At 41.8% G+C, this 25,494-nt stretch overlaps 1 protein-coding gene across 4 annotated transcripts in view; it reads left to right on the top strand.

The window, feature by feature from the left end:
• Nucleotides 1–25,494, top strand: part of LOC125899181 (dedicator of cytokinesis protein 9-like) — a 128,114-nt gene that overhangs the window by 44,737 nt on the left and 57,883 nt on the right. For 2 of the 4 annotated variants that reach the window (XM_049593259.1, XM_049593258.1), the window contains exons 1-3: nucleotides 8,149–8,428; nucleotides 14,785–14,901; nucleotides 22,821–22,910. In XM_049593259.1, coding sequence (XP_049449216.1) covers nucleotides 8,315–8,428; nucleotides 14,785–14,901; nucleotides 22,821–22,910 — 321 coding nt within the window. In that variant the 5' untranslated portion in view covers nucleotides 8,149–8,314. Of the gene's footprint in view, nucleotides 1–8,148; nucleotides 8,429–14,784; nucleotides 14,902–22,820; nucleotides 22,911–25,494 lie in introns of those variants that run through there. The other 2 variants (XM_049593256.1, XM_049593255.1) reach the window with 1 other exon arrangement.

Below are 25,494 nucleotides of genomic sequence, written 5' to 3'. Positions count from 1 at the left end.
AAGCCTAAGGCAAGGAAAGCAGCAGCAAAGACCCCCCGGGAAACGAACAGAGCAGCATCAATGACAAACAGAAATGACATTGATAAGTCAGACACAGCATGAAAAGGAGGAGCTGGGGTGGAGGTGGGTTACAAAGCAGCTTGCAGAGGAAGCAGCAACAGTAGGCAGCCAGAGCAGTTTAAATAGGGCGCCCTGAATGAGATTTGCCAATTGGTTGCATAGAAAGGAATCATGTGATCTATCAGCTGACTTTCCTTCCATCAGTCAGCTGCTCCATCAGTTGATTGGCTGTTTGAGATCAACTGATGTGGCAGGGATGTGAGCTTGACGTTGCGTCCTGCCTGAACTAACACTGCGCAATTCATAGTTCATTTTATTAGGTATAGATGTCACATAATGATAATTTGAAACAGCTCTCCACAGGAGGCTTTTTAAATTTAATTTGTGTTAGGTAGTGTTTTATTTTAATATTTTTGTATTTATTTATTTTATTTATTTATTGATGATTAAGCCACTTTTCGTCCTCCATATTACAATCAAATAAGTGCAGTTCAAATGTTTACATACATCTTCACATCTCTAACGGTGTAACATTTTACAGATAACCAGAATTACACCACCATCACATCCCTGAGGACATTGACAACCAATAAGCTCACCCTTCTCACAGCCTTCACGTTTTCACTTAATGGATTTACAGTAAAACAACAGTACACTTTGCCTGGCGACAGGGTTGTTTTTCTTGGTGATTGCTTCCTACTTTTGAGATGTTTCAGCCACCCTGACATTGCTCTAAGGGGGGCTCCAGACATCACTGCATTAATGTGTGTGTTTGCATGTGTTGCTCACTTGCTGACTGATAGACTGGACCATTATCTCCAGCACTCATGAACTTAATAGACATACTGGCAACAGCAGTGAGAGTTTTCCCACAGATTCGACAGCAACGTTATTCATATTTGATACTGTTTGTTACATTTACGGGTTGTACTGATCAATGAAGGCATCCTGAAGTCTCATCTCTCGACCTCTATTAGCGCTGAGTATTGTAACAATGATATATTTTTAGATTTTATTACTGTGTGTACTGCTGTTGGAGACTCTTGTGTGAGACGACTGTCTTTGCCTCGTGATTACATCCTGTTATTTTGATACTATTAATCTCATGTACTACTATAGTAATGTTATTAACAGAGGGTGTAGACGCTGTCATTATTACCTCCATGTTAAAATCTCAGCTCACAGTTCACTACTCTCTGGGGGATGGACTGAAAACAAGCTGCAGGATGGTGAGTCCTGGTGGCGCTGCTGTAGCGGGGCGGTGGGCTGTGTTTTTGTTACATTCCAGGCTACACCCTGTTTTGCTTTGGCTAATGCTGGGAAGGCCTGATGATTGCATCAGGCCTTTGTTATGTAAGCAAGAAGCCCAGTCATAGTCCTGTCCAGGCTGAGAATTACAACTTGACAGATGTGGAAACATTTTAAAAATGTGTGTAAAAGATTGCACAATGATAACAAACAAACTGGAATGAGGGGAAAAGTGCAAATCTGGACACTATGGACACTAAGGTATTACAATGTACTGGATACAGCAGTATACTTAAATACTTTTGACAAATATCTTCCTATAGTGAGTTTCTTCAGCATTGCATCAAGGGTGGAGATGTAAGGAGTTTTATTACACTCTGACATATGTTGTGTAAACCAGTTTTGACTGTGCAACATCACTTAAATCAAAATTATTTGTGTTGTGTATAATTATATCAAGACAAATTGCATAATTTGATTATGGTGCAAGATGATGTGGCAGAGTGAATCTAAATTAATTCCTTGGTTAGCCTCTTTTTTCCAGTTTTTCACAAAATGACTCAGTGTTGACACGTAATTAAAACCAACATAAGTCTTAAGGCCCAAACAAACCAAAAACAACATCAGAGAACTAGTGGCGTCGAAGGCCGACTGTTGCATTGCCTCACGCCGCCTGTGGCCCAGCCAAAAAGTTGCACCTGAACACACTGCAAAGATTACAGCCAACAGCCAGCCACATGTACGTTCAGTGCCTGCAGGAGAGGAAATATCTCACTATAGCGGCAGGTGGTGGTAGTCTGTGTTCCTTGTTAAGAAAGGGAAACCAGACGACTGTCACGACGGATTCAAGACGTTAGTTAGTCAGTTAGCACTTTAACAATGTGTTGAGAGATAAAACAATATTCACCGTGTAATGGCGAACAGTATGGAGATAGATTTGTCTTAATATTACTCGTGGGATAAGATCATTTATCCGTGTGTTGATGTGTAATCTGTAAATATGAAAGAGATTTGTAAATGGACTAAAATGTTTTTTGTGGGCATAAAATGCAAATCTGCAAGTGTAAAATTAAGATTCACAAATAAAAACTGGATTCATAGATATCTTTTTGAGAGTTGTGAATGTTATGAAGATATTCGCGTTTTTCATTGATTAGTAAATTTATTCTTACAGATTTTTTTTGTGGAATTTGTTTGGGTTTTTTCTTTTTTGTTGAATGTGTTTTATATTTAGAGATTACACATTAACACAGAGATTCTGGATCCGTTCACACAAATAATATTGAGACAAATTGTCTCCATAGAACAATAACACAAAAATCACAAATACTTTCAGCTCAAGAGCTCAAAGGCTAAAAAAGTAATCCCAAACATGCCACGTTTGTTTTGATCTCACTTCATCTTGACTTCAGCTTTTTGTTTACTTTCCTCACTTCTGTTTCTCTTCTCTTGCACGAAATTCAACTGCCTGAGTGATTGTACGCATCAACGGGTTTCACCATGTCTGATGCAAATTCAACATGCTGAATCACCCAAAAAACAGGCGACAAGGATAACTAGTCCCATAGGTGCAGACACACCACACAAACTCAGGAGACAGATGCTCACCGATGGACAGGCATGGACCAACTCCAGACTGTTGGCTTGGTGTGTTAGAGCCCTTTAAATGTCTTTATAGGAAAAAAACAATGTTTTAATGAATTATATCTTTTAAATTACATTCTGGTTTTGATTGGTTTTAGCCCAGTTCCAGACCTATGAATCACTGCCCAGCCTATAGTTGCTTTTCATTCCTGTGTGTGTAGTCATCAATGAAACAGTCTCTTTCTGTACATATTCATTTACACTGAACTGTATTCAAGCAGAATACACTTTCCAAAACATCCTGTTGGTCTGTTTCTGACTGCTGGAACATTTTGTTGCTCAACACAAGTGTTTGTTCTGCCACTAAAAAGGCTCAGTGGGCCTTCCTGCTGAGACCCGAATGCCAGCTTGCCCCAGAGAAATACATTTGTATTGGTTTCCATGGATTAATCTGCATAACATTGCAAGGTCTGAATTTAATTTAAGCACTGTGCCACACCAACATTTAGTTGTCACTTGGGAATCATGTTCCAGGGCTGTGCAGTGTACAAAGTCTCTTTGAAGCTGGTTATCTCTCACTGCAGATATGAGATGTCTGGGAGAGGAAGTCTGCCTTTGTACAAACTCAGAGATCAAAGTTAAACATCTTGTACTTGTAATGTAGCATTACTCGCCATGCACAATTAAGTGCATTAAAGAAAATGTCCAATGATGCCAGTGGGTTATCATTGTCTGTGTGCTTTAGAGTAGCTGAATGGATAGTCCACTGAATTACATTTTTATTGAACAGTGAAGTGTCTGCCGTTGTTCCTGCAGAGTCTGGTTGGCCAGAGTGTAAAATGACTTCCTGGATTAAATTGAGTGATTCAGTGAAAGAGTGTTTAACCATTGCATAAGTCAGAGAGTGTGATACAGTAAACAAACGTGTTTTAAAAAGATAGGAAGATAAAATTGGCCTGAGGATTGTGGTTAGAGGAGGGGGAGGAGTACACTATCTGCAGTGAGTATCCAAACTGGAACTCTGGTTATGATAAACATCCAATGAAATATAGTTCATAGAAAAGTTGATGTTTCTTATCTCACCAAATTTGAAGTTTTCCGGAAAGCACCTGCTTGTTATTTACGGTATGAAGTGTAAGTGTTTCATTTCAACAGTGTTGTGTATATTACATTAGAAACATGATTGAAAACCACACAGTTATCTGAGTCAGGAAGTGTTTGACGGCTCACTTTGCTGCTCTTAAAACCCGCCCTCAGGATGATTTGTAACTCTTTCCACTATGGAGCTTCCACCTGACACGCAGGATCAGCTTATTCCCCTTAAACACTCACACAATCTCCGCATAGATCAAGGTATGCTGATCTGGATCTATGCCAGAGGGCAGTTCATGTCATCGTCAACTTTTCGTATGCTGTCATCAGTGTGTGCATCATAATGCGCCGGACAAGAGTGACCTGATCTTGTGTCAAAGTCTGTTTCCTCTTGGAAAAGTGTTTACTGTAGAGTTGCCCTCAGTGATTGGGGTGAGGGCTGTGATCGGGTTCACGTTAGGCTAAGGTAAGGGGAAATTGGGGATATCCTGGTGCCCCCTGGAGCTTGTTGCGCTATTCTAATTACTCAAGCAGCACACTACAGCGCAAACACACCCATAAAGTTTTGAAGCTGAGTATAATTTGCCCTTTGTTTGCGTCTGATTGCAATTATCCATGTGGCAAAGAATAAATGTTGCCTTTGCACCAAGAACTCAGTCAGCAGAACAATAGCAGAGAGAAAAAGAAAACTCAACCTTTCTGAGTGTGAGCAACAGGTCTATGCCGAGGAGGTGCAGAGGCATTCCTCAAAACTGCAGGCAAGGAATTTAAACTTAGTATTTGGCTATTAGTGTTGATAGGGTTTTCAATCGCATACCTTCACTCTCCACCAACTCTCTAAAGATGCAAATAATTTCAGTGTAACTGTGCATGGCTGTCAGCACTGATCTGTGTGAATTGGAGTGTTTTTGCAGTGAGGCTTATTTGCATAAAAAGGGCTCACAGTCTGAGGACTCGGCCAGTTCACAACTTTACATGTCCACCTGCAGCACCTGGAGCAGACCTTCACCTGCACACAGAGAAACAGAATGAGTGCCCTTAATTTTATCATTGTGATATCCACTTATATTTCCCATGCATGCAGTACCAGCATGAGCATGAGCCAGCAGAGTTTGCTGCTTGTGGCATAAGTAGACCACAGAGTGGAGACACACCCAAACACACCTGCCTTCAATCTAACCACTAAATCACAACCGCTGGCTCACAGCAAGAGTGAAATCTGACATTCTGGTTATGGAGTATTTGACTGAACTTTTATTTTATACTGTGTAGATGACAACACTTGTATAACTTGACCTCCTATTTTGATATTACCTGATAACAGAGTAAGAGAACAAAATGTTCAACAACGAGCAGGTAACTGCTATGCAGATTATGTTGGCCATGTTTATAGTGTAGATTGAAGCCAAAACTGAAAAGCTTAGTATTTAAAGCTACAGCAGGTAACTTTATTCAGCAAACATGACAAAAAAAGTTGTTTTTTTATAACTGTCCCTCTATCCTGACAATACACGAGGCACATAATCTGTACTGTTCCTCTGCTCCTAGTGCTCCTAATGGCATTTGCAAGAATCTCAAAAACAACTTGTCAGAATCAAGAAGTGTCTAATACAGCTGTCAATCGTATTGATCAGGGCTCTTGAACTGTAGTCATGTCAAACGGCAGCGCCATGGGTGCAGATCCCGGGGGGGATGGGGGGGACATGTCCCCCCAAAATTCTGAAAAACACAAATTGTCCCCCCCAATTCTAAATAGCTTAAATGATTGAAATTGAACAAATGTATACAGTAGTCCTATATACTGGGAGAAAGGGAAGATGATGAGGAGAAATGGGAATCCGTGAGAGGCGAGAGATGAGAACGTGAGTGGACATAACATGCCTGAGACCCTGAAACTAGAAGTAGCATTAACTAACAGCGAAGCAGTGAAAAGGAGGGTGATGGCTGGTTCCATGTACTACTGGCTGTTTAAGAGAAATAAAGAGTAAAGATAAGCATATGATTCTCTTTGTAGTGCTTTTTGAATGACTTGGTGATGGTGATGAGCCTCTATGAAATCGTGAAATATGCTGGCTATCTCAAGTGCTCTGTGGGCATGATTTGCACTCGTGCAATTGAAAAAAAAATCACAATTGATTGTGTCCCCCCCAAACTTGTCATCAGATCTGCACCCATGGGCAGCGCTGATCAAATATGAACCAAGATTCTGTGACTGAATTGCCTATTTCTTGCCTCAAATGTTTTCAGAAACATATTTTAGTGTACTGTTTAGCTGTAAAATGGGAAAGTTTGACCTTGTCTCTGGGCAGTGCTTTATTTTGGCTCAACTGTATCCAACATGGTGGCCAGCTCACAATCTTTGTCAGTTTACAGCTGAACAGTACACTAAAATATGTTTCTGAAAACATTTGAGGCTAGACATAGGTAATGCAGTAACGGAATCTTGGTTCATATTTGATCAGCGCTGCCTAGTTTGACAGTTTGACCTCAGTTCACAAGCAGTGATTGACATGATTGATAGCTGCTCTCTCTCTGAAATGGCCTGTAATTGGCCAAAGTCACTGGTCAGCCTGAAAACGGAGCCAAGCAAACGACATGCCGAAGTCTAGTTTTCTCTCAGACATCTTAAAGTTTTCTTTATGGGATTTTTGTCTAATGACACCAAAATTAAATAGCCTGCCCGAGCTTTAACTATTTCATAGAGCCTAGCCTGAGGCGACGGTGTTCCATGACAAGTCAACTGTAGTAGGTCGATTTGGGAAGAGGTGGGGTGTTTGGGTTTTAGATTAAGCGTGGAGGGCTGGCTGAGGTCTTGTGAATATGTTGGACTAAAAGCTGACTGTAATTAGGGCTGCAGCTCTCTAAAATTTCATCATCAGTTAATCTACCAATTATTTTTTTAATAATCAGTTGTGTTTCATCTATGTCTAGAAACATTTAGTCCGTAAATATCAAAAAATTCTGGGAAAAAAAATGGCTATCACAATTTCCCAGAGTGAAAGATGACATTTTCAGAAGTTTTGTTTTACCTGACCAACTTACCAAAACTCAACTTTTGCTTGGCTGAATATTTTTTATGTTAATTGACAAATCATCAGTATTACGGTTTTCTGATTTTCACTGGAGCTGTATTGAGATGATATATAAGCATATGGTGTTTGCATTTTATAGAATTCTGTTGTTCAACATCCATTTGATTAGTTCATTGTTCATTAGTTCATTTTGACCGTTAACACCGATCCCTGTGTGGGGCCCATACAGTAGAGGCATGTGACTGTGGGAGAGGAGCAGCTGACCTGGCCCGTCCCCCCTCGCCCTTAAGCTTAGATGCAGGCGTGAAAAGATAACATCCTCCCCTGTTGTGGCCCACTGAGGAATCTGTAGGTCGGGCCCACTCTTCGGTGGGTTGACTGGGGCTGCGTCTTGTTGGAATGCCCCTCAAGCAGTTGCATCAACAAGCAGCAAGACAGAAGCTGGGGCTAATCTCAAGCTTTGTGATTACTAACAGTTCCTATCTCAGCTGCAGTCATACAGCGGAATCAGAGCCAGCAGTGAAGACTTCAGTGACTAATGTTGACTGTCACAGTTTGTAATGACTAATTTGATTTACAGTGCAACACTGCTGAGTCACATAACATAATGTAATGATCTGGTCTTCAGTCTTTAGCAGTTAATGTGGGTCAAGATTTGTACATGTTGTCTCTGAAGTGCAATCTGATGATCTCAGTCTGGCAGCTTATCTGTGATGTTTACACAGAAATTCACTTCTAAATCGCTGCAGTTGATTTGAATCTTGGTGCCCGCATACTGTATGTATTCTGCAGACACTTGGGTGGTTTCTTTGAATGCTGTGACACCAAGTGCCCCATTGTTGTCCCATTCTCTCCTGGCTTGTTCCTCCTGATAAAACTTAAGCCAGCTCTTATTTCAGCTGTCCCACACAAGGCGTGGACAGTCACTGACCACACTGTAATACTTGAGGAATGTGTATCTTTTGTTTGCCTTTGTCAACCCTGTGTCACCGTGCAGGTGGATAGTGTGGGTTCAGATATCTTCATTGTGTGTGTGTGTGTGTGTGTGTGTGTGTGAGGGTGTTTAACTTCCCCAGGCAGCACAGCTGAGTGTAGGAGGGGCCATCTCCTCAGCCTGGGTGTGAGTCCACTGCTCTCAGACACACAGAGCAGGCTGAGGAGGGAGGGTGTGAGCACGAGTCTGTCAGGAGAAATACAAACTTCCCAAACTTTTTTTTCCAGCACTAGGATTTTTCTCCTTTGGATATGCTGGCTGTCCGCTTCTCTTTGGAATATAGCTCTTACCACAGCTGTTGACAATGCAAGGCAGGGCTAGTAAAGCTCCGAAGAAGGAGCTGGTCATTGAGAGTCCTCAGCAGTACAAGAGCTTGGCCGCAGCTGAGACTGAGGTAGATGCGGTGCCACAGGTGGTGGTAAGTCATTCAGAAGAGCTTTTATATAAAGACATGTGAAACTTAATGTGTTAAAAAAAAGTCTTTTTTGGCTTGTCAGAGTCCATCTTACAGTGTGCAGCGCTCCAAAGGTTAACCACAGTCATAAAGTCCAGAGGCAGGTGTCATGTGAGCGTCTGCGCTGCTTCACTCTTGTCATCTCTTTCATTAAACACAACATTGCCAACCCACATTCAAAATATGCAAGGTTAGCACGTAGCAGGGAGGAATGTTGAACTTTACCACCTGGAGGGCAGCAGTGCACTGTTTCCTCCAGTTTATTCTTCAAGATGACATTGGCTTGTAAAACATTTTATTTGGCTCAAAAGTCAACCCCGACGACTGTGATAATTTCCTGCCGTGCGTTGAAGGTGTCCAGTGGATGGATCTCTAGAGCCGTGTGAAGTAGACGGTAGCATGTATCAGTTAGCGGAGAGGCACTACACAGCACCATTGTTCACTGCTGTGAGAGGGTGCAGTGATGGGAGGAGTGGGTGCTGCAGCTTAACAGCTGCTAGATCACTGCGGAGAGGGAGTGGAAGAGATGGCTTCATACGTCTCCGCTTTATGGGCTTTCCAGGGATGACTGCGTGTTTGCTGACTTAATTACACAGATGTAAAACATGCATTGTTCTGGTCCTTTTTTATTTTTATACTGTATTCAGAATGGTTTATGGAACGTTTTATTTTCAGTCTGTAAGACATAAAGTCAGAAAGTGTTTTCAAAAGAGCATGAGAGGGAATGACACAACTCTTGCTTGTGCATGTTCATGTTCTTACTCAGTGCTGAGTGTACTATGTGGTTGACCACCTTCACTGACCACTGACAAAGCAATGTTGAAGAGCCCAGAGGGGTTTGGAGTGAAACACCAGTCAGCAGAGTGGGGTCAGGGATCATCACTGGTGAGACGAGGGCACCAGTGGGGTCAAATCTTTAAGCAGCTACTTTAAATATCAGTCATATTTTTATAGCGGGTGTTTTTGGTTTCAGTGGGTATTTGGACAGTGAAAGACTATTTTGGTGAAGTGACTCTTCTCACCTCTGACCCTCTCAGGTGTTTGTTAATTTGCCTGGTTTGTCTACCTGCATTTCACTGTCAGTGTTTTGTGTGTACATGGTGTTCTTAAGCTTTCATTGTGTATAGAGATTTTAGGTTGATTCAAGCAAGACACAGACACAACCAAGGGCATCTTATCACTCAGGCATCTTTAATTCCTTCCTGACTTACCTGTCCTGCGTGTAGACAGGTGAGCAGCAGCTTCTTCTCTCTCATGGTAGAGAGGAAAAAACAGGAATGTAATGAGGGTAGAACGGACACTGAACAGTTTGCAGTGGTTATTTGACTACAAGTGGTTCAAAGTAAAATGGTGTTAGTTGTTATGGTGACAACACACATCAGAAGGGCCGTAAAGCGTGCTACACCCACTAGTTCCAGATACTAATGAATAGAATTTGATGACTTACCAGTGAGAATATAAAATGATTAAATCCTGCAATCCTCAATTCTGCTTCAGAGTTAGTGCACAAAAAAACGACTTTCCATGCTTCGTACTGCTCCACTGCGTCATTCCTGCAAAACACCACTTTAGTGAGTCTGCGATTTGCCACAAGTCTTTTTTTAATGGATGTTAGCTGCTCCAGCTGCAGCTATACCTACTTAGCTGTTGCAGGCTATGAGACCTGCCCACCACCTACATAACTCACCCACAACCCCTACACATCAGTCCACAATTAGCCCTCTTTGCTTCTTGGTCTGGGAGTGGAGGCCCAGAAGAAAATGCTAGGTTAGCATTAAGCTAGCTTTGAAGTGTTTTTGGCGCTTAAGGTTATAGTGAGGGTTACATCTTGTTACATTTAAAGCAATCTGGAAATCCATCTGTAAAAAAAAAAACAAAACTTTTTTTTTTCTTCCTTTACCTCTGGAGGCACAGCCCGGAGTGGAAGTGCAGGGGCCTCAGTGATTGCTCACTTCCTTCACTTCTGGCGGTGCCACCAGGGAATCGCCATGTTGTTTACAAATACTTCTGGTAGAAAACCAGCAGAGTTTAGCTATATATCACATTTTTCACGTCACTATACCACCGTGTAGACTAACCTGATGTTTGTTAAGTCTATAAACACAATGATTGAACAAACGTTACTATTTCTGTGTGCACGTTTTGTAATTAACGTGGTTATCATAGATTAGCTGGGCTAACCGTTAGCTGTTAACGTTAGCCGTTAGCGGTGTCTGTAATAACCATAGACTGTATAAAAATAAGGTAATAACTCAATAAACGGTCCGTAAATAAATTACTTTTTCCAGCGGATATCTTAGTTACAACATGATTGAGCTAGCGAAGCAGTTTTGTGTTGCTATGTGTGGTATTTATTTAGTTATGGGAAATCACGATGTCTAGAAAGCATCAGTGGCTGCAGCTGACAGGGACAGTTAGCAAAGCTAACATCAGAACGTCATCTGTTAAAAGCCTCCCGTTGACGGATATGACATGAAACTACTCCAGTTAGCTCAATAATGTTGTCAGACATCCACTGGGAAAAAAAAAAAAAAAATTCACGTTGACGAGACAGCGTTTTGGGTGGAGCGGTCGCTATGGGTGCAGAGCTTGCTGTTTCTGTAGGTACACATTTCCTGGGGACACCTGCACGTCTCGGCCCCGCCCCCTCCATTGTGATTGGCTAAAGCCCCCGTCGTCTTTCACACAGGACTGCCAACAGATTCTACGATGTAAATTGCAGAATCTGTCTTGAGAGATTACATTTAAAGTGAATCATGTCTTCAGGTAATATGAATTATAAAGTGGATTGTTGCTACTTTCTGCCTCATATTTGTTCACTACAGCGTTGTGTTGTAGCAGGACTTAAAAATTCAGCATGTCAGCCAAGTGACTATATTTGGGCGAGAGGGTGGACTTGTGAAAGAACAAGGGGTGGATCTGACTGAGAAGCCGAGAACACTATCGGCAGACAGCCTGTCACTCAAAGTGGCCCGCCCTCAATTGTGCATTAAAGCCTTACTAAAATGTAAATGGGTGAGTTATAAAAACAATTCACCACCTGCAGTTGTCCTGAATGTTGAAATTAGCAATAGAGACCAAACTGGTGCCAGCCTCAAGTGGCCATTCAAAGAACTGTAGTTTTTGGCACTTCCATTCTTAGCACCAGAGGTTGCCTCCTCATCTCGCAGCAGTCACAGGGTCACCAGCTTTTTTCCTAGGGTAGCAGAGGCATAGCCTGATTGGCTAGTACTCATAGCCTTTGTTGGTTGGATTGGTAAGGTTTAATCATGAGAAGTGAGATGAGACTGGTCAGGGTTAGGGTAAGGATGTCAGAGCAAGCTAATCAGAGGCAGAGTAAGGCCGAGTAGGGTGGGTCATGCCTTCACCTTACCACAGGGTCGTGTCTAGATCATGACCCTAGATTCATGAAAACACCCCCAAGATTTCATGTTCTGTGTTTGAGTTGCTCATTTTAACCTAAACCATTATCTGTCCCGAACGCTAACCTAGTGATTTTTGTGCTACAGCATGGTCATTCCATAAAACAGCGAGAATAGTTCAGAACAGCTCAGAACAGCTGAGAGTTTCGCGTCAAGCCCCAACCTGGTCACATTTTGTAATTTCACCAGTACACATAAAAATGGCCCCCGCGCCGACCATCCTGCCATGTTGATTTGAATGTCTGTTCTACATTTATCTATTTCTGTGGAAAAAGCAACTCGTTGAAGTGTGACTGTATTTAATTGTATCTACATTTGTGTTATGTTCGGACAAAGCTGTGAATAAATGTTTGACTGATAATGTCACAGCCCTGCTTCAGCTGGCAGACACAGTGGCACCATCTCTGGCCTGCTATCCCCTCCTTGTCCTTGAAACAGAAACAAGGTCCTGCCCCCTGTGTCCTCAGTGTGAGCTATTCTGTTATTAACAAAGGTTGGTAACAACATATATTTTAGCAGGTCAATATGCATGACTCTCCCTCTGAGATCATACTAGTATTATCACTCCCAGATGTGGAGGCAACATGTGGGCTGCGCTGTCGCTCAGCACTGAAATCTGGCTATGTGTCACTATTCATTTTGCACTCTGCCATTTCCCTGGCTGTGAGATTTATCCTCCCGTCCCATCAACTGGAAGTGTTGACGGCTGACTTTCCATCTAATGGCTACTGTCTTTGCAGTGGTGCATAAGCTCTCTCCAGACTCGGCCACTGGAGTTTAGCGGGTCAATACTTTAATAGTATGCACACTGTGACATGATGCACCATAAATCCATAATCATCCTCTGATAGCATGGTCACATTTGTTCTTGAGAGTCAGTTACAAAGCAACGCATCATTTGCAAACTGACTTCTGATTCTTCTCAAATATGATAAAAAGATAAAAGAGGATGATGGAGGTTTGTTTTACAATGTAGAGGATAATTGTGTTATCCTTTGTGTGCCTCTTATTGAAGTGGAGTGTGACTGTTTCCTTGACATACATGTCATGCATGTTTGCTCTCACGGAGGGATAAGCTCATCCAGACCTTCCCACTACTAGGCGGATGCATTTGCTCTGGACAGATGGAGCTCTGATGGATTTATCCCAGTGAATCCAACAGATAGCACGTGTTGGTAAAGCCCAGTGTGACAGTACAGCTAGATCAATCAAGCTCACTGTGCTGTAGAGGCCTGTCAGTGTGCAACACAATCTCTGCTACTGTGCACAGTTATAGTATGTGCTTAATGTGTTGGATTTGCCTTGGAAACTCTGTAAGCTCAGACTATGGATTTCTGCCACTGTACAAAAATGAAGCCAAATAAACCAGATATAAGCGCTGCCATCTTGGGCTGGTGACATTTGAAGCCAGAGTCTGTTCAGTAGTGATCAAGGGGTGGAGCTGTAGTATTGAGGTCCCACCCCTTACACCTGCGCAACCCAATTTTAAGTAAATCACAACTGTCAGCCATGACGTCACATGCCATTTTTATTCCATGAAATAACTAGTTAAAATCAGAAAACTACCTTTAACTACCTTAAATGACAGAAACCATCAAAAAAATAATTTGACTTGTACTTTAATTTTTCAGTTTTGCCCATTTCCATCCCACATCCAACATGAAAGGGGCAGGGTTAGACAGCAATCTCAAGGATTTGGCTTCAGTTTTTGGGATCAGTCATGCTGTCTGTCTTTGTGCAGTATATGGCCCTTTCTCCACAGAGATCACGCTATAGGTTGCTATAGGTGTATGATTTTAGTTAGTATGCTGGCATCCTGGAAGCAAAGTAGGCATGACGACGGGACGTGTAACAGCATCAGCCTCTAGGTGTGACATATAGCATATGCGTTGGCATTGCTTTTTAAACAAAACAATGGCATAACAATCTTTTACCATCCCTGTTATATTGCAGCTGATCTCGTCCTCACCTTGGAGGGTCAGGAGCACATTGTCACCCCAGTTTGCAGACATTTTTGGCTGCTGTTCTTTTTTTAGTTAGCTGCTAATTGCTTTTTAATCTCCTGGCAGTCAGTCGCAAACACAACATGTCGTCAGCACTTCCCACCAATCCCATCCTGCTGGCTGTTCCTTTTATACAGATGTCAATTCAGCACTGTTTTTACCTCCGCTGCTGGAGGCAAGACAACTCTGCCCCCCCCCACTTGGCGACTGTACCTTTTATACAGAACAGCAAGGATAGGTAATGGCACTACATTCCCACCTTGAAGAGGCAGCGTGAATGGGCCTTATGACTTGGACTTGGTGCTTAGTTGGTCAGGTCACCTGACTGTAGTATACAGTATTTAACACGTACAGAGATAAAGTTCTTCCTAAGTGTGCACTCCGCTGTGATACAGATTGACCAAAGACAGCAGAGCACTGCCATATATTCACGTCTTCTTCTCTCTTCTCATTGTGTGTATTTTTCATTTTCCATTAACATACCACAAATATTTAAGTATAACCTTTAATAGCAAAATGTGGTCTTAGTTTATATTTTAGTGACGTCAGCTCACAAACCACTTGCAGGGTATTAGTATTTTTCTTGAAATTAGATATGTGCCAAACATCAACTCCAATTTCACCATCATTCGGTGACTTTTCCCTGATGAAGCTCTGATGAAACTTTGTTGAGGAAGTGAGTGGTGCTTGGTGCTTGACAGTGTTCGGCATCAGCATCAGCAGCCATTAACAGCATCATCCTGGTTTGTGTCTGACTGGTTGTCGTCGTTGGATGCTGTTTCAACAACAACAAAAAAAGACACGTGCCATGTATATTTCCTCTTGTGTCTTTGCATCTTGCATCAACTTGCATCAAATGTCAGTGTTAAAAGAGTGCTCTATCTGTGTTCTTCAGGTAAAGCCGAAGGTGATCGAGCCACTTGACTATGAAAATGTGCTGGTGCAGAGGAAGACACAAATCCTCAGTGATGTCCTCAGAGACATGCTGCAGTTCCCCCATGAGGACTTTGAGGTGAGTTTCACACCTGTTTCATGCATACACGTCACATCCACACTCAAAAACTGCCACAAAACCTTATTCTGAATCTGTCTCTGGGTATTTTCGCTTGGATTATATTGGTGAGGAGTACCGTTTTAACTTTGGAAGTGATGTAAAGTTAGTGATGGTATATAGCTTGAAGACTGGCGATAACACTGCCAGAGTTTGGGCTTTGATTTCCAGTGGGATAACTCATGTTATTGCTGTGGAAAGTGACGCACTCTGGGTGAAAAACACCCAATAAATAATGGTAATGTCACAGACTGCTTATTGTGCAAGTCATTAAAAAGTTCTGGGTTTTTAAATAACCATACAACGTCACACCACTTATTGTTATCAGTCCAACATCATTATTTATCCACCCACTTGCTGAAAGTTGCATATTTTCTTTGTTGTGTTTGTTTGGCTTCAGCGGTCTTTTCCTCCGGCCCAGGCGTGTCCACTGCATTGAATACAGGGTGGGGTCGTTCACAGAGATTTTCTTTTTGTTTACATCCTTCCACGCTGTAGCAAGAGAGACAGGGGTCAGGGGCCATGTGTTTAATTGGCTCATTCTGTCTCCAATGTTGTGACAGAGCAAGTGTTATCTCCAGCCACATTGTACAGGACGTACGCTCCCTCACACTTTCCACGAGGACGATGGAAAATCTGAAATGGAAATCTGGTGCAGTGCTGGTACTTCAGGAAGTGAGACTTGTTTGAAAGATGTTTCTAACTAACAGCGACAAAGAGATGTGCAGTATATCCTCAAATATGACCCTGACGCTCTGTCTCACGGTCCAGTGGAAATTTTATTGTCTTTTATTATTACAGCTGAATGCCCACATTAGACAGTATAAATAAGAGTGATATCTTGATGTCCACTTGCACCTTCATCTGTAACCCTGGGGCAGTTGTCCATGTCGAAGTCATATTGATGGAAGAGATGTATATTGATTTCTAATGTAAGACACTGAGGATACTCAGAATTGTCCAAAAACCTCCACCACAGCTCTAGTAGGAGTAAAATTCCCAGCACATGTACACAAAATGCTGCAACCTTCTCACATTAGAGGATTTTGAGCTGTGACCAGCAGCTCTACAGCTCGCTCTGTCGGTTGGTCAGTCCACAGAAATGTTCCCACCCTGTAGCGGCAACACTTTTTGCCCTAGAAGGCAAAAATTTGGCATTGAGGTCAAGTGTGTGTGTGTGTGTGTGTGTGTGTGTGTGTGTGTGGTATTAAAAAGGGAGGGTGACAGTGTGAGTGGCCTATGGCAAAAAGTTGCATAACTTTTCAATGAATTCACATAACAAGACCAAACTTGTAGAAACACACACCCACACATATAGACAGAAATACACATACACACGCACCATTTTGCCCCCTCCTCTTTCATCACTCATGACAGTTGTCAAAGGGAGGCATCATTGTACTAGTGACAAGTGTTTGTGAAGTTGGTGCCATGCCTGTCTGGCTGCAGCTTTTGTGAATTTGCACTTGTTTTTAAGAAAGTCAGAAGAAAAATGTGTTTCTTTGGACGCCAGTACCACCATCATGCGTTGATTCTGAGCAAATAGTTGATAATGTTATTTCCTTAGTTGCTAGCCTCCAAGAAAAGCTTTGTTTTGGGGCACTCAGCAGCTCACTTGGTAGAGCAGGCAGCCCATATACTAAGGCTTTGTCCTTGCCGCAGCGACTCAGGTTAGATGCTAGCCTGTTGCTCTTTGCTACATGTCATTCCTTCTCTCTCCCTTTCACACATAAGCTGTCCTATCAAATAAAGGTAATGGCTAGGCAAAACTACTGTTAATATAAATAAATAAATAATCAAAAAAGCTTTGTTTTCATGATAACACTTGAATGCATCACGTGGATAAACGGATAATGGATAAACGTGTGGGATCAGTTTGGCTTTTCAGTTCAACATTTTTGATAAAACAGGATTTTCCAGATGCATCTGACAGTCAAGTATGTGATCTACAGTATGGGATGGTCTTGTGATTGACTTGGCACAAACTGTTATTGTAAATGTGATGTTTGTATGAATTCCAAACAGCTATTTATCAATATATATTAAAATGAAATGCCTGTTTTGAACCTTTCAACGTTTGCTGTCCTCACTCATCTTTGCCAAGAGGCAAATCCAGTTGCAGCAGTCCTGCAGATGGTTGTGTGGAACAGAATTAAAGTGAAAAAGTGTTTCTAACTTTGGGTTCGGCACTTTATAAAGCCACTGGTTGTTACAGTTCACAGAGATCTGGCAGCTGGGTGCTGGGTGACAGCGGCGCAGCCTTGACTTCTCTTGTATCGTACTCCTTCAGCCTGCTGCTGTGAACATAACATACCAGCTTTACACACAAACAGTGCGTTGTCAGGGGCTGACAGGTGATCCTGAGTGAGAGGGAAAAAAAACACCACAGACCCTGTGATTGAACCGAACATCTGTTTTGACCTCTCCAGACTCAAGCAAGGTTTTAATCAGCGTCTGTGTCAAGGCCCTTTCAGTGTTTGCTAAAAGGAGCTGCAGCCAGTGTGCTTCATAGACAGTATTAAGTATACAGTGTTAGTTTGTGGTGAATCAAGGCCAGAACAGGCAGACAGAACGCCTCTGTCTGTGTTGTTACTTCTGTATAAATCCTGTTTTTGGCTGTTCCCCCTGAATAGGAGCCACTATCAAGTCTCTACCTTATCTTATCCCCACTGGCACATCAGAAGTCATGTGCTGGTTGGTGCTGGTCTTTTGTGAGCCAGTGTTTATGTGATCTCCATCTGGTGTTGATCTGGAAGCTGTTGGCACAAGCCAGGTCCGTGCAGGTCTCTCTCTGCAAAATTTGTTGAGGATTACCAGGAGGAGGCCCTTCGTTCCTTCTGGTCTGGTCCCATCTCTGCTGCAAAGCCCACAGATCAGGACATTATTCTTTTTCCTTAACTTGAACCACTTTACAGTTTCCAGGTATTTAAAGAATGAGGCTGGTGATATTCTATATGTTGGTTATTGTCAACAGATCCCATATAAACACTAAAATCAATGTATTATTTATTTTAAGACTTGACAACTCTTCGTCTGTTGCATTTGATCCATTTGTTCATACTGTGGATGTACATTTTTGAAAGGGGGGATCACAAAAAAGTATAGTTTTACTTTTATTAGCGACAGTCAGGCCTATCACAATAAGTACGTTATCCACTTATAGTCGATATAGTCTGCAAAACTTATCGAGGTCGTGTCCATTTATTTTACAACATTGCCCTTGTGTTTGCATATGTTTGTTTACATTGGAATGTCACTAGCATTTTAGCAAACATTATCCCAGAATAAACAGCAGGGTTTTCCTGTTTATTATAAGACTTGGATGCAGCTCCTAAACTTTTTGTTACAGTGCCTGAGCTGAATGAACCAAAAAAAACGACATACACACACACACACACACACACAATTATTATTTGTGTTTTTATTGAGTATATTTAAATATTTTGTTCAAATTCCAATTCCAGTTAATATTCTTGAGGATTAAAAGTCGCTGTCGCTGTAGTATCGTCATGAGACGCACCAAGCTTTCAACTAACTCCACTGTAAACCCATCTGTGGCAAAACCTGACACTGAGAGCAACTGATGTGGTGTAAAGATCAAAAAAGCACGAGTAGGGCGGGCAGGAGGGGAGGTGAATGGGTCAGACAAAACCAGACCGTCAGTCAGGAGACAAGAGCTTGTGCACAGTGCCAAACCAAAAGGCAATGTTTTTATGCCTCCGCTGGTGATAGCTGTAGCCGGAGGTGTTATGTTTTCGGGTTGTCCATACATCTGCATGCATGTACATTTGTCTGTCCCATTCTTGTGAATGTAATACCTCAAAAATTCTTTCTTCAAACTTGGACTGAAAAATAAACTGGTTACAATTTGGTGGTCAAAGGTCAAGGTCTCTGTGACCTCACAAAACTTTTTTTGTCCATAACTTGAAAATTCTTATGCTATGTATGACAAAACTTCACACAAATATCTTAAAGGATAAAATGATGAAGTGATGACATTTTGTATCCAAACTTCACTATGACATGGTAATGTTCTGTAAAAACACTTTTCTGGCTATTACTCAGCGTCATATCTCAGGAACAGAAGGGGAGACATTTGGTCAGATACTGAGTATTGGTGACACTAATCTTGGGTGCTCACCTTGAAACTGTGCTGAGTTTATAGATCACCTGTGCTGCTGGGGGACAATGTGTGTGAAGAATCCATCTTTTCACAGACATCGATGTAAATAAAAAAATAAAATAAGAGACATATCATATATGCGCAGAGGCATACAACTGATGGTAATTCTGGTTTTAACGTAACATTAGGCAATTTACATACAGAAAACACGTTGTCATTGCTCTTTGAAAGGGTGTACTTGCATTATTATGCTATTATTTTACCATTATATCAGTGGCATAAAATGGTTTTGAAATGCTAATAATATCATCTATCACAGTGAGCTTATTTCTGGGACAATATATTGTCATTCAAAAGTAGTCATCATGACAGGTCTAGCATCGCTAGCAGCATGGCTCTATGGATGATCCACCACTTTGGTCTACACTGAAATATCTCAACAGTTATCGGATTAATTGCCATGTAATTCTCTACAGATGTTCATGGTCCCCAGAAGATGAATCACACTGACAATGGTGATCTCCTGAGTTCTGTTTTAGTGCCAACATGGGATAGATATTATTCGCAAAATTCATGAAATTCTCCATAGCCTCAGCTGCCCTTTATGTTTTGTGCTATTTAGCAAATTTTAGCATGCTAACACACTAAACTGAGATGGCTAACATAGAAAACATTATAGCCTGCCAAACATCAGCACGTTAGCATTGTCACTGTGAGAATGTTAGAATGTTGCTCCAAGTTTACGAACGGCCCAGTGCCAGCGTGGGCTTCGGTGTGAGTCTTTCTGAAGGCATTGTTGTTCATTTTCATGGTAATGAAGGAACATGTCATTCAGTTCAATTTATTATGACTGGCAATACTTGTTAGTAGGAAAAAAATTAATTAATTGTTGACTTGGGTCTTTTCATAGGATTTGCTGACAATAACAAAAATGTAGAATATCACCTGTTTACCTTTAATATCAGTTTGAACTTAGGCAATATGAGACCAGTGCTGAGGTGGTGATGTCAGGAGGCACACTTGGTTCAGGTTTGGCTACGTCTTTTGCTAAATTAGAGCTCCATTAGGGTCCCATGGTTCTCCCTGGTGACTTGTGGCCCAATTAAATGCTTCCTGTGGCCCTCTTCCTGGCTCCCTCTTACCTCCATGCCTGTTTATTTCTGCAGCTTGGATTGTAAAGATTATCATCTCCCGTGCAGGAAACCTGGCTAGCACAGAGGAAGGGGGGACTTCAGGTTCACAAATATGAGTTCGGTGTGGGATTTGTTGTAGCTGACACGACCACCACTCAGTCAAATGCAAGGTCATTCAAAGGAAGCATTTTAGCCCAAACAAAAAGTGTCAGTTCAGATGTCAAGACACATGACAGCAGTGATGATGATTATTGAATAAGATACTGGTTTTCCAGGGTTGCTTTTAATCTTAAACTTAAAACTGGGTTTACTGCAATTGTCGTTTATCAATCTGATTATTTTCTTGATTAATCGATAAATTATTTGGTCTACAGAATGTCGGAAAACTGTGAAAAATTCGTGTTACAGTCCAAAACCTCGAATGATTGAGTTTACAATGGCATCAAAAAAGAAAAGCGGCATATCCTCACTTTTGAGAAGCTGAATCAAGAGAACATTTGGTATCCTGCTCGAAAAATGACATAAACTGTTATTAAATCAAAAAAGTAATTAATTTTCTGTGGTTCCACTGATCAATTAATCACCAAGGTGGGATGACTGCCAAGCTGCAGACTACTACATTGCTATTTGGGACTGTCAAACCATAAAATCTGTTTTAATTTAGCGAGTCATTGTTGTGTTTCCAGCAGATTTTTTGGTACCTACCACAGGTGTTTTGGAACGACCTGTTGGTGTGTTTCAACGGATTTTAGACATAAAAAAGGAGTACTTTACCGAGACATCTGTCTTTCCTGCCAGGATAGTAGCACGAGAAGCTGGTATTTTCAGCCAAAATGTGAATTTTTTTTTTTTCAAACCATAACCTAGTGGTGTTTGTGCCTAAACCAACCTAGCCACATGTTAACCACATCCATCCATCCATCCATTTTTATCCGCTTATGCGGGGCCGCAGACCAAGCAAAGCACCCCAGACGTCCCCCTCCACAGCAACACTTTCCAGCTCCTCCTGGGGGACCCCAAGGCCAGATAAGATATGTAATCCCTCCAGCATGTTCTGGGTCTGCTCCAGGGCCTTCTACCAGTGGGACACACTCGGAACACCTCTTACGGTAGGCGCCCAGGAAACATCTTGATCAGATGCCCGAACCACCTCAACTGGCCCCTTTCGACACGACACGAAGGAGCAGCAGCTACTCTGAGCTCCCTCCAGATGTCAGAGCTTCTTTCTGTATCTCCAAGGCTGAACCCAGCCACCCCATGGAGGAAACACATTTCGGCCATTTGAACATGCAATCTCATTCTTTCGGTCACTACCCAGAGCTCATGTACATAGGTGAGGGTTGGGACGTTGACGGGTCAGTAAATCTATAGCTTCGCCCTCCAGCTCAGCTCCCTCTTCACCACGACAGTCTGGTGCTCGCATCACTGCAGAAGCCGCACCAAACCGTTGTTGAAATGTAGAGTCTCAATCTTTCGGCTTTATCATAGAAATGTACAATGTCGACATTTTTTCTTTGGCCATCAGACTGGAAACTCATTTTCTGTCAATTTTTTTATTTTTTATTTAAAGAAATAATTTGATGGATTGGTTAGACTGGTATCTACAGGATTAAAAATCCATTTGACTGATTTCCGTATGTGACAAAACCCTGATCAATGTGTTTCTTTGTTAATACACTATGCGGTCAAAGTGGTTTTCTTTGATTAGCTCTGCAGCAAATTGGACTGTAAACTCTTGAAATGGAAAATATCCTGTTCAAAGCGCCTTTCATTTCAATAAAAATGTGTTTGTTAAAGATAACAGAACGCACAGCTGATCAGCATTAGAGTTGCACAAAGCCACAATTCCCTTGTTTCCTTGCAACTCTCAGTCAGCTGAACTGCTTCACTTAATGGTTGTACTCATATTTCACTTTTGCTCGCAGGGATTACGTGTGGTCGGATGCACTTTATTTTTAAATTAATCCCCCTGCTAAGACTTGAGGGTGATGATGTTGTTGCACAAAGCTCCGGATAGAGCTCCAGCATTCACACTCAGCTGAAACTGACCTATTGTTGTTCTATTAGAGAGTAAGATTTACTGCTGAGCTTTGCTGAAGTTTGCCTTTCAGCAGCTAGCGGGGCTGTCCACACTTAGCCTTGTTAAAATATGATCTGAGGTTTTTACTTCAACAGCAGAGCCTTGATTTTTTTTTTTGTTCCGCTGTGAAATTGCTGTTTGGCTCCAGTGCACAGTGAACCTGTTGGTCATTAGTGAGAAGGCTGAAATGAGGCATCAGAGGTGCTGAGATGGTGATTACACAGAGTGCGGCTATACAACAGTGGCAGAGAGCCAGAGTTAGGGTGTGTCTGTGGTTCCTGGAGCTGAACAGTATGGACAAGCATCCTGCCTCCCCCACACACTGCCCCTTTGAACGCTCAGAAACACATCAGTCCTTACTCAAATGTAGAATAATATTTAAAAGAACACCCAGAGCAACCGAGTCCAGCTGAGACCACAAACTGTCCAGCTTGAGCAATGTCTTCCACATTTTGTTTTCACTTTTAGAATGTTGTCATGTTTGTTATAATTTCCCTGCTCTGTTTCTCTTGTTGAATAAATCATCTCTGTCTTTCTTTTACAGATTTCAACTCTGAGGCGGCAAGGGAGAACTCTCTACCCTACATTGCCTGAAAATGCAGAGAGGGAGGCTCAGAGTCTGTTCGTCCAAGAGGTAAGCTGATTTAAAGGCCCTGAAAACATGTTGTCTTAATCAACTTCTTATATGAGGAATGGGGGTTGTTACATAAACCTCATATTTTCTGCCAGTCCTGGTTAGTTCACATCAGAGATTTCTGTACTTGTGTTTTTGTCTGAAGTGGGGAGGGGTCAGATGGAAAAAAAAGTCATGTCATGTATTTACATGCACCAATAAGGATTTAGCAACATTCTTATCAAAATCTGGATACCAGACTGATGTCAGTCACATTTGACCAAACCACACCCTCACAGTCCTGATGACACAGAGTTGAGTTTTTAAAGTTGGGCTCAGACTACAGGAGTTGTGGGCCGATTCATCCCTGATTCACCCTTTTCAATAATCAGAGGAGAATTCCTATTGGGACCTTGATCTGTGCCGATGTTCAGCCCAGATAATGTGGTAGTGTGAGAGCTTTACAGATCCATTTTCAAAGGTTAAGTGTGTAGGATTCAGGGGATAAACTGGCAGAAAAGGAGTAATATATAACAAGTATGTTTTCTTGAGTGTGTGATCACCTGAAACTAAGAATGGTTGTGTTTTCAGTACCTTACAATCAATCAATCAATCAATTTTATTTATAAAGCCCAATATCACAAATCACAATTTGCCTCACAGGGCTTTACAGCATACGACATCCCTCTGTCCTTAAGACCCTCACAGCGGATAAGGAAAAACTCCCCCCAAAAAAAACCCTTTAACGGGGAAAAAAAACGGTAGAAACCTCAGGAAGAGCAACTGAGGAGGGATCCCTCTTCCAGGACAGACAGACGTGCAATAGATGTCGTACAGAACAGATCAGCATAATAAATTAACAGTAATCCATATGACACACAGAGAGAGAGAGAGAGAGAGAGAGAGAGAGAGATGCAGGTAATGACAGTAGCTTACAACAACATTAATGAAAGTAATAATATTATAGTTTTAGTTCTGGTTACTGCGGTACAATATGTTGAAAGTATGTATTAATACCTGGCAGTATACATGTGTGACAATAATCATATGTGTATAATAACAGAAGAAGTATGACTAATGACTAATGATGGCAGCAGGAGGCATCTGGCGGGACCACGGCAGCAGCACAACCACACACGTCACGCTGTCCAGGCACCGCTGTGATATGAGTTAATCTGAGAGACAGTGGAGCACAAAGGCTCCGGAGAAGAAGCCGAGTTAGTGACATCCAGAATGGCCGGGTTAGCTAGATGCAGTAATAGGATACGAGCCGTTTGTATCTACATAGGGAGTGGGTGCTCCATGGACAAGACATGGAGTCTGCCATGTTGCACTGCTGTGTGTCTACAGTAGCCCAGAACAGACAAACCAACACTGGCTGTGGATAATGCAACTCATGATAAAGACCTCCTGAACATCTGGATCAGGAGTGTAACAGCATCATCTAGTTCAAACTAACTGTTTACAGTGGCTAAAAGATCACTCTATACGAGTGGCAAAGTGAGCACAGAAGTATGACATCATGTGATATATATGTTGAAATTAAACAAGAGTTTAAACTGGAGAAGAGCAAATAACACCAGGATTCCTAAAGTCACTGGAAGATATAAAGGGCTGGACAGAAACCAGAGGATCTGGAACCTCTGCAATGACGATGGTGTGGGAGATGAGTATCATATTTTGTTTAATGGTCAGAATGAAAGCTTCATGACTTGCAGAGAAAGGTATTTGCCAACGTTTTATTTAAACCATCCATCTATATTTAAGTTAATTTTGTTATTACAATCAGACAAGCCAAAAGTCATTTGTAAACTAGGTACTTTTTAGAAGAATGTCCTTCCTTTGATATGTTTTAGAGCCAAATAAATAAAATTAAATTAAATGACAATAAGGTGAGCACACATTAGCAGGTACTGGGCTGGCGGACCATCTTTGACAAGCCAAATGGCATAGAAGAATACTGATTTATTCAGTGTCTTTACTGGTTTTATTTTCCGGGTCCATTTGTTTTGGAGAGGATGAGACCTCTGCAGATAATTAGGCTTCCATTAAAAACCTCCTGAACAATGAACACTGAAGGAATTCTAACCAGGAGAAGTTTCAGCTGGTTGCAATCTGCAGTTCTCACCACTAGATGCCACTAAATCGCCCTAAATCTTACACACTGGACCTTTAAACCTCTTGAACTGCTCACAGGCTCATCGCCCTGGCAATTACAAACATGTTTGACATTTAGGATTTAAAATCTGGATGACTGCAGTTATGATTACATTGGTCTGGAGCAGCTGACGGTGCTGCCAAGCAAAGGTAAACATCCTGGCCCTTGAGGTTAACGTTAGCTGGCATACTACTGACAGTTAAAATCTCACCTCCTGTTTTCGCTGAAGAATAGATAACCTGTGTTGACCTCATCTCTCAAACCATTTTCTCATCCAGACTTGTTAAGCTCTCTGCTTTTGTTTTTCTCTAAGCATAGTTACCATTACGGCACATTGACACACCACACCAGTCTCTGTTTTGTTTACATCTGCTTCCCCATGAGATCACATGAGGTGGTGCATTCAGGCTCCCTCTGGCACGATAATCTTGATGATATCCTCTCGTG

Source organism: Epinephelus fuscoguttatus, linkage group LG13, assembly GCF_011397635.1.
Source record: "Epinephelus fuscoguttatus linkage group LG13, E.fuscoguttatus.final_Chr_v1".
Classification (NCBI taxonomy): Eukaryota; Metazoa; Chordata; class Actinopteri; order Perciformes; family Serranidae; genus Epinephelus; species Epinephelus fuscoguttatus.
Note: the sequence above shows the minus strand (reverse complement) of the source record. Positions and strands in the feature narration are given on the sequence as shown.